At 39.4% G+C, this 12189-nt stretch overlaps 1 protein-coding gene across 1 annotated transcript in view; it reads right to left on the minus strand.

Annotated features, from left to right (window-relative positions):
- The window catches only part of LOC102041025 (solute carrier organic anion transporter family member 1C1), a 16369-nt gene extending 4180 nt beyond the window's left edge, over positions 1 to 12189 (minus strand). Inside the window, exons 1-11 of the mRNA XM_005429948.1 lie at positions 12079 to 12189; positions 10686 to 10827; positions 10458 to 10590; positions 9476 to 9603; positions 9116 to 9262; positions 6857 to 6955; positions 5641 to 5877; positions 4347 to 4511; positions 2845 to 3040; positions 1003 to 1168; positions 34 to 215 (exon numbers count right to left, since the gene is read on the minus strand). Coding sequence (XP_005430005.1) covers positions 34 to 215; positions 1003 to 1168; positions 2845 to 3040; positions 4347 to 4511; positions 5641 to 5877; positions 6857 to 6955; positions 9116 to 9262; positions 9476 to 9603; positions 10458 to 10590; positions 10686 to 10827; positions 12079 to 12189 — 1706 coding nt within the window. The remainder of the gene's footprint in view (positions 1 to 33; positions 216 to 1002; positions 1169 to 2844; positions 3041 to 4346; positions 4512 to 5640; positions 5878 to 6856; positions 6956 to 9115; positions 9263 to 9475; positions 9604 to 10457; positions 10591 to 10685; positions 10828 to 12078) is intronic.

The raw sequence follows: 12189 nt of genomic DNA on the forward strand, positions 1-12189 counted from the left end.
GCTTTATGGTCAAGGTAAGGTAAAGTATTTCACCTAAACATAATCATGTATGTAGGAGTGCCTCCTAAGGCTAAAATAAATGCACATGCAGTCTGTAATGCTAAAAAATAGGGAAAGGCTTTGGCACAGCTTTCTCTTTGGCACTGTCCCAAAACTGCAGAGGAATTGCCAAGCCCGAGCCCTTGTCCTTCCACACAGCTGCAGTTGTGAAACACCTGAAAGGAGAAGATGAGAAGAAGAATTTATGTATTCAGAATTCAGCATCAATAAACAACCATTTCATCAGCTAGATTTTTCACTCTCCACAGCAGCCAGGCTGTTGTTGACGGTGAAAAATCCTCTGTAACCATCTCTGCAGACTGATGGCCAGGTCACTGATATGCTCCAACCTCTCTGAGCTGCTCCAGAGACACAAAGCAGCTGGAGCTCTAGTTTCAGCCATGCCTCTGCTAGAACACAAGGTGCTCTGTGTGTGTTTAAAGTGGGTCAAAGCTAAAAAAATCAGATGTGAACTGCTATCCAGCCATTCTGCTCAGGTATCCCATGAAGAAGATGTGTAACAACAACAAGAAAGAGAAAAAATAGAGATGTGGACCAAATATGAATCATGCATATAGGTCATTATGTGCTTAAACAGCATTTGGATTGATAATGGGCTTTGAAATTACCAAGAGACATGGGTTTGGAGGCAAATTTTCCTGAAGTGAAGCCAGAAAATATTGATGGGATGTTTAAATACAAGCCTGGTAATGCTGCTTATCTTTTTCAGTATTGTCAGAATTGACAATTCTGCTTCTGCCAGAAGATATAAGCATTTGCACACTCTTCTGCAAACGTAGAGTTTTCAACAGTCTTGCTCAGGCGGGATTATTTGAAGTCCCGGAAATGGCTTTGCTGCTGATAAAAATATCTTCCCCACACCTAATCTAAAGCTGCCCTCTTTTAACTTAGAACCCTTGCTCCTTGTCCTATTTCAGAGTTATCTATCCCCTGGATATTTACCATATTTTTTCCTGTCCCAGATGAGGATTTGCACCCAGCAAAGCAGGCTGTCATGTATGTGATGCCATTATCCCCACACACAGGGTCCCACTGGTCCAGCTTGCAGCTGCACTCAGCATTGCAGCTGGCCACGTAGATGTGCTTGCTGGAGGAAAGGTGCTTCGTTCTGGAGGACAACAGGAGGAAATTAAGGAATTATTTAGTGGAACTTTATAGTTAAAATATATATATATATATATATTAGGGAGTAGGCAGGAGAAACATGGAGAAAGTGAAGTAATCAAAATAAACAGATATCTGCACTGTGACGTTGTCGTATGGACACTAAGGAGATTTCAGCTAAAGCAAAGTTCTCTTGGGATTTTTCATCAAGCAATAACATTTCTATGGATTGCCACTGAAAAGGCACGGAAATGAAAAGGCTGGGTGGGAATATGTGGCATTAATTTTGCATTTGAAAGCTCACCCTGAGAAAATCATACCTAGAATAGAGATTCTACATGGTCCAAGGAAAAACCATGATTTCCTCAGCAGCAGGATATCCTACCATATCCAGGTGATAGAGGTAGGGTGCAAAAGTAAATAAAAGTACATAAAACCAAAACAGCAATTGACATTTTTCCACTGGACCCAGGTCACTGTATCAGGACACTCTGAGCACATGTTAGCAGTGCTCAGTATCCAGAAAGTGTTAGGAGCCCACAAATCATCCTGGCTGTGAGGTAAAATGTCAGGTAAAAATGTTCAAAATTTGCCTTTTCTTCCTCCTTCTCCCTTCCCTCAGCCAAGAGCACACATCATGTGGGCTACATTTCCCCAAAGTCTCTTGGAAGGGAAGAGAACTGAGGGGTTTAGCCCTCATTAGGCTGTTGCTTGTCTTCAAAATATAAATTGTTAAATAGGTAAAACACTAAATGGGTCACTTAACCAGAAACAACCCTGGCATGTGCCAAATCCTCCAGACTCAGTTCTCCTGGAGAAAATGTAAATGCTCTTTATATATTCTCTCTTGCTGTTGATGCTTATTTTTAATTCACTCTGTGGCATCAGATGTTGCACTCAACCAGCTTATAAAATCTATAAAAATATATAGATTATATTTCTATAGTATATTTATTTATTTTCATATAATGTAAACAATAAACAACTTCTACTTAATCATATTAGTCAATTCTACAAGAGTCCTACATTTCCCACAACACCTTAAACTGAAGCTTTGAAATTGAAGAAAGAAATTTAATTTGACCTAAATAACAAAAAAATATAACACACCTGAACTGTAACCAATCACAACGCTAGGAAATGGAAACAAAACAAAACAAAAAAAAACAAAAACAAAAAACACCAATCAAAAAGTATATACTTATTAGTTTATAAAATATATAAAAATATGTATAATGTAAAGAATAAACAAAAAAAGAAAAAATTTCAAAATGTACTTAATAGTTTATAAAATCAATAAAAATATATATAGTGTAAACAATTAACAACTTCTACTTAATCATATGAGTCAATCGTACAAGAGTCCTACATTTCCTACCTTAAATTAAAGCTTTGAAAGAGAAGAAAGAAATTTAATTTGCCTGTAATAAATTCATCTTTTTTTAGAAATTTGCCAGAATATGTAGGTATATTGTCAGGAACAGAGAATTTAGAAAAAAAGAAGTGTCCTGTTTAAACAAATTCGGAAAATAAAATTGGTATATTTTCCCCATCCCCAGCTTTAGGCATGGCTTCAGACTGCCAATTCTGTCTCAAAACCTTGGATTTTTTTTCTGTGCATCCCCCCAAAGCAGCAGCTGTGCCAAGTGACCCTGGCAGCCCGAGGTGAGGGGTACAAACCCAGAGTAGGGCGCTGTCAGCCCGGCCACCTGCAGCACCTCACAGCTGCACGTGAAGTACAGGAGGTTCACCAAATACGCCACCAGGAAGGTGATGCAGGCAAACTTGGCCATTTCTGTTATGTGAAGCTTGAATTTCTTGATCAGGAAGCCTCCTAGAAACATGCCCAGGATTGTGACAGGTAGAAGTATCACACCTGCAAAGAGACAGTAAAAAAAATGTTAACTGCTCTCATTTGCATTGACTCTTTTAGAATACATTTCTAAAATAAATAGGTATATTTCACTCTATTTCTAGAAGAAATAGACATCAGATACCTATTTTTGGGCTGATTTTTTGAAGTTCTAGTATTTATATTACCTTTGAGTAATTTCACATCCCTATTTTCTTTTGCAAATCATATTATGATTTCAGAAAGCTCAAAATTCATTTTTACTATGTGTTTGTTTGTATGTAGATATAACAAAACCTGTACAGGTTCCTGGTAGAAAATGGAGTAAATGTCTTAGCTCATACACACTTCATATAAAATAAAACATAAAACTTTATGAAAGCTACAAAAATGTCTCCAAAATGGAACATAAAAGGAAGATGCATCTGGTTCTGCACTGGATTCCATTTTGACCTGAGACTGAATAATGAGATTATTTGCATTTAGATTTAATCTGTTCAGTATTTCACAAACACCAGCCCTCACTTGCTAAACAGAGAGGTTTGACAAGGTGTTACTGGCAGGGGTTTGCCTTTCTCTGGTTTTATTGTTGATTGGTTTTCTTGGTCATTTCTGTAAAATTTTCTCAGCATTCAGAAAAAGATAGGAAAAAGAAAGTTCTCCCCACATTTGTAGCTGACTAAGACATTGTGTCTTCAGATTAAAGTAATTCAATATCAGTTCTGCAATGATGTCACTTAGCCTGGTTTTCCTTTCAGATTATGAGACCATATCAATCACTGTAAGATTAATATAATTTCAACATTCTTTTTTTGTACAACACTGTTAAGTACTTATTTCTGAAGGAACTGGCAAATAGAAAACAGCTTTGAAATTAATGAAGTGACTCAAACTTTTATATTTTGGCCTCTTATTGCTTATAAAATTTGAATTTGTAATCAAAAGGAAATATGTTACTTTGAAAAGAAAAAAAAATCACACATTTCATTAAACATTTTAAAATTTCTTTTCTATTAGTTTTTACTAAGTTGCAGCTGATGTCTGATGTGTGGTTTTTACTCATGAAAACAGACACAGCCTAAATCTCACTATGAAAAAACCTTCCACCCAGTTTTAATAATCCTCTAGCTCAGTGAATTAGGAGCCCTAGGAAAATTAACACTAAAATTAACATCCATTTTCAAAATACAGCAAGAAAATTAGGAAACCACTACATGCTTTCTTTTTAACCAAAAAAAGTTCACATAAGCTCCTTCTAAAACAGAAGGCAAGATAATAAATAAAAGCTTCCTTTTTGACACTGGAATTTGAAAATAAATCAGGTACCTACCAATTAGGAAGATGGCTTTTGCCACTGACACATTAAATTGCTGCTCCATAAACTTCGTCTCATAGGTTATTATCCCAACAAGGGAGTTGTACTGCAGGATAGTGAGGAAGATGAACACCGCAAAAATTGGATTTCCAAACAGCTTCCTGAGTGCTGGCAAGAAATCTGCAATGGAGAGGAAATACTGAACACCCTGCTAAACACACAGAGGAGTTGTTTTGACATCCTTTAGATAGTGAAATTAACTTGGATTTAATTGCTGGCTGCGTTGCAGGTTGTAATTCTGTGCTTATCACAGCACCTGATTGCTCAGGTGAGAGTTGTCATTGCCAACACATGCCTGATGTGAAAGGAGGAGCAGCACAGAGGGTGCTGAGCTGGGAATCAGGATCCTGGATTATTTTATTATATTATTATGTGTGTGCCACAGGGCTCCTCACTCACAGCACAGCTCCTCAATGCCTGCACAGAGCATCAACACCCTCCACCAAGAGTAAAATGTGGTTCCCAAAGCAGGAGCCTTCACCAACCACACAAGGACCCCACAAGAGAGTGATGTTTAGAAAACAGAAGCACCTGGCCCCCAGAAAAGGCTGGAATCATTTCTGGGACCCTTGGTTAGAATATTAAAATCCATTAAAATAAAGTGAGTATAAACATGTGCGTTTAGACTGTAGTCTGGCTCTTGGCACAGCTGCCTAAAACACATCTGCTGTAGGTGTGCACATATATACAAACAAAACCTTGGATCTAATAATAAAAATATAAAAATAAAAGCAATGGATGGTTGGATCTGGTGGTTCCTGTATGAGATGAATTCGGCTTCCCTGAGCTCAAACACAGGAGCTACAAATCCAGGGAGTCTCCAACATCCAAGGTAGTCATAATGAGCTCCATGTTTCCTTCCCAAACATTTGCCTCAGTTCCTTGCCAAACACTTGCCAATCCTAGCTTGCCCACTATGGATTGGTCACTAATGAGGGACGGGATGTTTTCCCCACTCTCTCCTCATAACCATGGGATTGTAGCTGTCATACATCACCTCACAACCACCAACTGAGCATCTCTGGTGCTCAGAGAAACAGCACAGGTTTTTCCCAGCTGTCTGACATCAGGAGAGGACTGAAACTCACCTTTAACATGTAATTATAATGGCACAAATTAAAGACATTTTTGTCGATAGTTTGCACTGCAGAAACCTGCATTTGCTGAAAGTTTTGTGAGTCCATGCTCAGCTCACAATGAATCTATGAGACAGAATTCATATGCAAATATTTGGGCAATAACATTTCACCTTTTACTGCATCTGAGAACTTTAATTGTGGCTGAGCTGGGGGTTCTATTTTACAGGGATCTCCTTGAACAGACAAGTGACTAATCTTCAAGTTTTCATTCTCTCCTTCTTTTGGTAATGAATAGGGCAAAAACCAAAAAGGCAATGAAGCAATGAAGTTGACAGCTCCACAGATAAGCAATCCAAGCCACCAGGCACCAACCCAACGGCTGTCCTTAGGATTTATGCTGATGCCATCTATAAAATACAGAAAGACATGAAAATAGGGTAAATATTATGCAGAGCAGCTATTATAGATTATTATACATTACTGTATATCCTCATATATATAATAAAAAAAAAGAGAACAGAGGTTATCTATGTCCCATATTAAGAATTTAAATGCAGTTTGATTCAAATCATAGAATCATAAAATAGTTTATGTTGGAAGGAACCTTTATGATCATCTCACTCCAACCTCCCTGCTTTGGGCAGGGACACCTTCCACTATCCCAGGTTGCTCAGAGCCCCATCCCATCTGGCCTTGGACACTTCCAGGGATGGGGCAACCACAGCTGCTCTGGATAAGTTGTGAATGATCCATCCCTGGAAGGGAATCAGCCCATGCAGTCAAAAATAGATGTGTCCATTCAGGCCCATGGTGGCATTTCCCTGCCACAATCCTCCAATACTCTCTAGGGGAGTGAGCACAAAGGACCTGTACCACAAAAAAAACCCCTTCTCTTTCTCAATATTCCAGAGTGCCCTCCTTCTCCATCCCCAAACGGTACAGTTTTTTCCCCAAATTTCCTCAATTTTTCCCTGGGATTAGAGACTTCTAAGTGATTTGAACAACAAGAATTTTGAGATTAATCTTTGCTGCACGCTTTTTAAGAGAATGTACTTTTTGCTAGGTGTTGAAAGTGTCCATGAGCCTTTCACTGTTCCCTCAACAGGGGGATGGCCTTTTATTCAACCAATCATTTGTTCTCAGCTGCACAGCAAGGGTGTAACAAGTGTGTGTGCAAGCTTTAAAAAAAACAACAGTGGGGGTTTCTCAAGGGCTATTCCAACCATGCTACAATGCCTGATTTTAAACCCCCAATTTTTGAGCAGGAAAAACTCTCTAGAGAACTCCTGTTTTTGGGGCAGTGAGCTGGGAAGGTGTGGAGATTCCTACAACCAGACATCTTCTGGCTTCATGTGCCACTCCATGGTGGTGACCATGGTCCCTCACCAATGTCCACAATGCCGACGTCAACCCAGAGGCTGGCACAGAAGGAGCCCAGCAGGAAGCCCAGCGTTGGCCCAAACATGCCTGAGGATCTCACCAGGCCTGCAGGAGAAGGGAGACAGCAAAAAGACTGCTTGGACAAGGCAAGCCTTCCTCTCTGAGGGCAAGGAAATGAGAGAGGAAGGAGCAGGGCATTGCAGAATGTCCTGAGGAGTGAGCTGCCCTGACCACAGCTGGGGAGGGAGATCAGAAGCTGGGATGCCCCTAGGAGGAAATGAAGGCTGCCAGAAACTCACACTGCATTTTGCTGACCTGATGTGTAAATAAAGCACAATTTGATTTTGGTTACCACTACTAGTAATCAACAAAAATTAAAATAAAATATCTTCTAAATAATTCAAGCATAGGTTCTCACACTCCCTTGCCACTCTGTGTTGTTCTGTTGAAATTTAGTTGTGAGCAGGTAACAGGACCAAACTACAACTCAGTCATTTGGATTCCTGAATTCCAGTGCAGAACTGACACCTTGAAGTTGCAGAAGGATTCATTCCATTGGAAAAGAAGGAATTCTTTACCAAATGCCTGTAAGTTCTTGCCTACATCCAGCACTGTGCTCTGTAAATCCTTTTGTGTTCTACTGCAGAGATTTTCCTCCTGAGAGAGTTGGTTTTGCAAACTCTCTTCTGAATGTACTGATTGCTCAGTTTATCACCCAGAACTTCTGTAATAAACTGTTACATCTTAACAAATATGCTAAATTTTCTGTTCCTTCCCATGGCAACTCTAGTATTATTGCTGTCTACCAAAATTATTTTAGTTCATTCTATTAAGAAAATGCTGTCTCTGCCTCAAAATAACTTATGTACTTACTCAACAAAACATTAAAGGGCAAAGAAAAAAGGAGAGACAAAGCTGAGACTTCTTGTTCAAGGTAAAACAATGAGATTAATGCTCAAAATTCATCAGCAAGGCTTGACTGACTTTTTTATTATAGGACTTTTTTGTTGTTGTTGTTCTTGTTTGTGTTTTACAAAAACACTGAGTATAAATTGATTCAGCCAGATGACAAAAAACAAGATATAGAAAAGAATTAAAGTTAGCCAAGAAAAGGAATTCCTGTTCCATAGAAAAGACTGTTTCAACTTTCACTTTTTTAACAAAGTGGTTCAGCCCACCAAAATGGAATAAGTGACTGAAAACTGCTATTCTAAATGTAAAAATGAAATGTTTTATAAGCTGTAAACTAAATACTTTATTTCTCTGGTGTAAATGAATGTCCATTTTGGTTGAATCCATGCTTACTTTATCTTTTTGATCCCACTTGCCCAGTAGTCCCCAACCTGTCTCAATCTCTCCCACATTAAATTCTGACAAGGACAAAATTCAGCTAAACTTTTACAAATACCTTCAATCAGAAGCTCAGAGGTCATTACAAATATTCTGGATAACTGCTGAGTGGAATGCTTGCTTTTGACACAATTTTCTTCACCCTGCAGATTTCCTCATTCCCAAATGAAGACATTGGCTATGGCCTTACCCTGTAGCATCACATGCTGAGCTCTTCCTGAAACTGTGTCTTAATGTCTTTCTGACCAGCTCAGTTTCACCAACTTGACTTCAGCCCACACAAACATCCCATGCTAAGAAATCAGTTTGCCAACAAATTAATTAGGTTGGGTGTAAGTCTCTCTGTCTTGGGCAATAGGTTATGTGCCGTCAAAACATGATCAAAACCCCAATTAGAAAGGATTTGTTACAACACACGGGCAAGGTGCTGTTTTTCCTTCAGCAAAGAGTGACTTTAAAAAGCTTTCAACTGGAAGTGAAATGTGGAATTCAATAAGCCAGGTAAGAGCTCCTGAAACACATTCACATTGCTGTAGTTAATTGTGACTTCATTAGAGATCCTCACGTTAAGGATCACTCCCTTATCTGTGAAATAGTGATTAGGAAGAATCTGGTTCTCTGAAGATGTGGTACTGAAGTTGATATGCCAGATAAGACAGATATGACTTTGCACTTTGGGGAAATGAGTATTTGATTATGCTTCTCTTCATCACAGAAGCTTCTCTGGGAAAGCAAAAAGGCCATCCTGGAGTTATCCCTAGAAAATAAATGAGAGACCTCTTTTGCACTGCTTGGGGTTTTTTGCCTCTGCACAGCTCAAAGTTACCCAGATAAACTTTTGTTGAGTATTTGCTTGACTATAAAAAGGTTAAAGAACATAATGTCTAGCATAAAAATGGTTCATTTGTACATTACCTATGTAAAATGCTGAGTTTTCTTCTTTAGAAAAATCATCAATATATGAAACTCCCAGAGGCATAATTGGTGCTTCCCCAATTCCACGTAGGAGATTCCCCACCAGCACAAAAAGCCACAGATAGGAATTTGTTGTTTTCTCACATCCTGCAGGCCATAAATATTTATGTTTCTGTGAACATAATTCTGACAATGCTTTACAGCAGCAGTAAAATAAGATAAAATATGGGGATTAACAATCATTATAGGGTGGGTTTATATACATTATGTTTTCTAGCAGGGGTTTTACTGCTTTCCAGTAAAAAAGGGTTCACAACAGGGACAAGCAAAGGAGAATCCATCATCAGAGCTTTACCTTACCAGCGTTTATGACTGTGCTGAGTGTTTCTGGAGCATCTGTGGCTGGAGGGCCCTCAGACCCTGGGGAGCAAGCTGACACACTCGTGGAGGAGTTGTCCACACTAACAGTTATCCTTTCATAATTGTAACTGGAAAACAACTGTGTGAAATACAACTGACACATGAAGGACTTTGCTCTGCAGGAAGTGTGTCTGAGCCCTGTTCACATGTGTTCATTCCTGTCTCATACACACAAAGTGAAGGGGAGCCCATTCCCAGTGCTTTGCTTAAAAAAATGGATATCTCCATACCATTTTCAAATGTTCCGATTATTCTAACCCTAATATTTTCCTGAGATAAAGAGCAACAAATCTGCTCCCAGAGATCATTCTTTAGACAGCAGGACAGAGGCAGAGTTCATCCACATCTGTGTTTTTCCATAATGGCACTTCTTTCTTACCTTTGTGAGAGATGCAAGCATGCCAAAGGATTGGGAAGGTAGGACCTGCATCTGACAACTATGTGTTATAGCTTAAATGGGAACGGGGTATTTAGACATTTAATTCTTCCCAAGTTCAGATTAAAACCTTCAGCATTTTAAAGGGGTTATCATGAATAGCCACCGTGGAGAAAGAAACCTTTTCCACTAAAATCTAATTACAATTCACTTAAATATAAAAAAGGAAACACAGTTTAAAAATTATATTTATATTTATATTTATATTTATATTTATATCCATCCCAGGTGAAAAATTCAACCCACTTTATCCTTACTTATGCATAAGTTCTGTAGAAATCTGATGTTTCTCTCCTGCTTACCTGTAGCAAGAGGTAAGCTTTCAGAGAGGAAACCAGAAAGCCAATATTTTAAAATCCACCCATTTTCCTGTTGGAATAGCTGGAAGAAACTACTACTGCCAGGCTTTTAACTCAGTATGCTTTAAAAACCACTTTGTATGACCAAGTTTCATTAGTGCACAACATGAAAAGTCTCCGTATTTACCGTCCCATTAGGAACTGAGGCATCACTGACAAAAAAGCTCCCACAGACATGATGAGACACCCAACAGCAATTATTTTTGGCCTATGAACTCTTGGTCCAAGGTAGCTCACCAACACCATCACCATCAAGTTACCTGCATCAACAGGAGAAAGAGCAAGCACAAAAAATGGGTTTTTTGGGAGTGAAAGAGTACTAAGAAGCACTGATCCACTTTTGAAGCACATATACCTATCTCAAAGCTGCCATCAATAATGCCAACAATTGATGATGAGATTTCAAATCTCCTTTCAATTTGACTGGACATGCTCTTCATGTAGCTTCCAGACAATCCTTTGGCAAAAAAGGAAAATGCCAAAGCTCCTAGAAATATCTGAAGAGAGAAAATAATTGAGTTTGCAAAGTAACAGTTTTTGCTTTACGGCTGGATGCCTCAGCAACCCAGTCAAGAAGCACAAAAATCACATGCTTTGCTTTCTAATTCTCTGTGAGAATAATCTGCCTATTGTTATCATTAAAACAGATTTTACTTTCTTTTTTTAGGGTGGCCTCCAAAACCTCTGCTACTTCAAAGAAAAGGAAAATTGACATTGATGGTATGCATCTTCTAACTTTCTAGTACATATTGGTTCAGCTGTTTCCTTCCTTAGAAAAAACTTGAAGTTTTCCATAGGAAAAACTTCTTCCTTAGGAAAAACTTGTTGCTTATTTCTGGTACTTATATCACATTCTCATATCTGGTACTTATATCTTTTTACTTCTCCTTCTTCTGTTCTAAAACACATTAACAAAAAGATATATCTGCAACTACCACTGTGACTATAGCACACCTCTAAATGAATTGTTAGCAAAATAGGACCTAATTTTTCAACTTCTGAACACATTTATTGACTTCTGTGAGCTTGGAATCACAACTATAGAATAAGAATGGTTTGGATTGGAAGGGACCTTAAAGAACATCTTTAGATCATCTTTAAGATCATCTTTAGATCATCTTTAGACCTTTAGATCATCTTAAAGATCACCCCCTGCCATGGGCAGAGACACCTTCTACCAGACCAGGTAGCTCAGAGCCCCATCCAGCCTGGCCTTGGACTCTTCCAGGGATGGGGCATCCACAAATTCTGTGGGCAGCCTGTGCCAGGGCATCACCACCCTCACAATGAAGAATTTCTCCCTAATATCCCATCTAAACCCACTCTCTGTCAGTTTGAAGCCATTCCCCGTTGTCAATATTCTCTCTTCATCTTTCTTGTTGGCTCCTTCAGATACTGGAAGGCCACAAGGAGGTGAGCCCTGAGCTTTGTCCTCTCCAGTCCCAATTCTCCAGCCTTTCCCTCTGTGTCCCTCCTCTGGGCCGGCTCCAGCAGCTCCACATCCTCTCTGTGCTGGGACCCCAGAGCTGGATGCAGCTCTGCAGGTGGAATTTCAGCAGAGCAGGGCAGAATCCCCTCCCTCCCCTGTTGCCCAAATCCCTTCCATCCCCCTATGGATGCAGCCCAGAGCATTTTCCCCACCACATATAGCACCAAAGATGGTCATACATAACTAACTGAATTTTGATAGGACTGCAAATGAAAATTCAGTGTTCCAGAGAAAAGACGTGGTGGGGGCTCTTCCATACCTTTAGCTTTGAACAGTTATGGCACAGAGTCTTGGCAGGAGCTGCACTGCCATCGCTGTCCTGGAACAGGGATTTTTCTTTAAGCTGGCCAGCAGTGACTGGTCTGTCCAT

Source organism: Geospiza fortis, unplaced genomic scaffold (assembly GCF_000277835.1).
Source record: "Geospiza fortis unplaced genomic scaffold, GeoFor_1.0 scaffold583, whole genome shotgun sequence".
In the NCBI taxonomy this organism is placed as follows: domain Eukaryota; kingdom Metazoa; phylum Chordata; class Aves; order Passeriformes; family Thraupidae; genus Geospiza; species Geospiza fortis.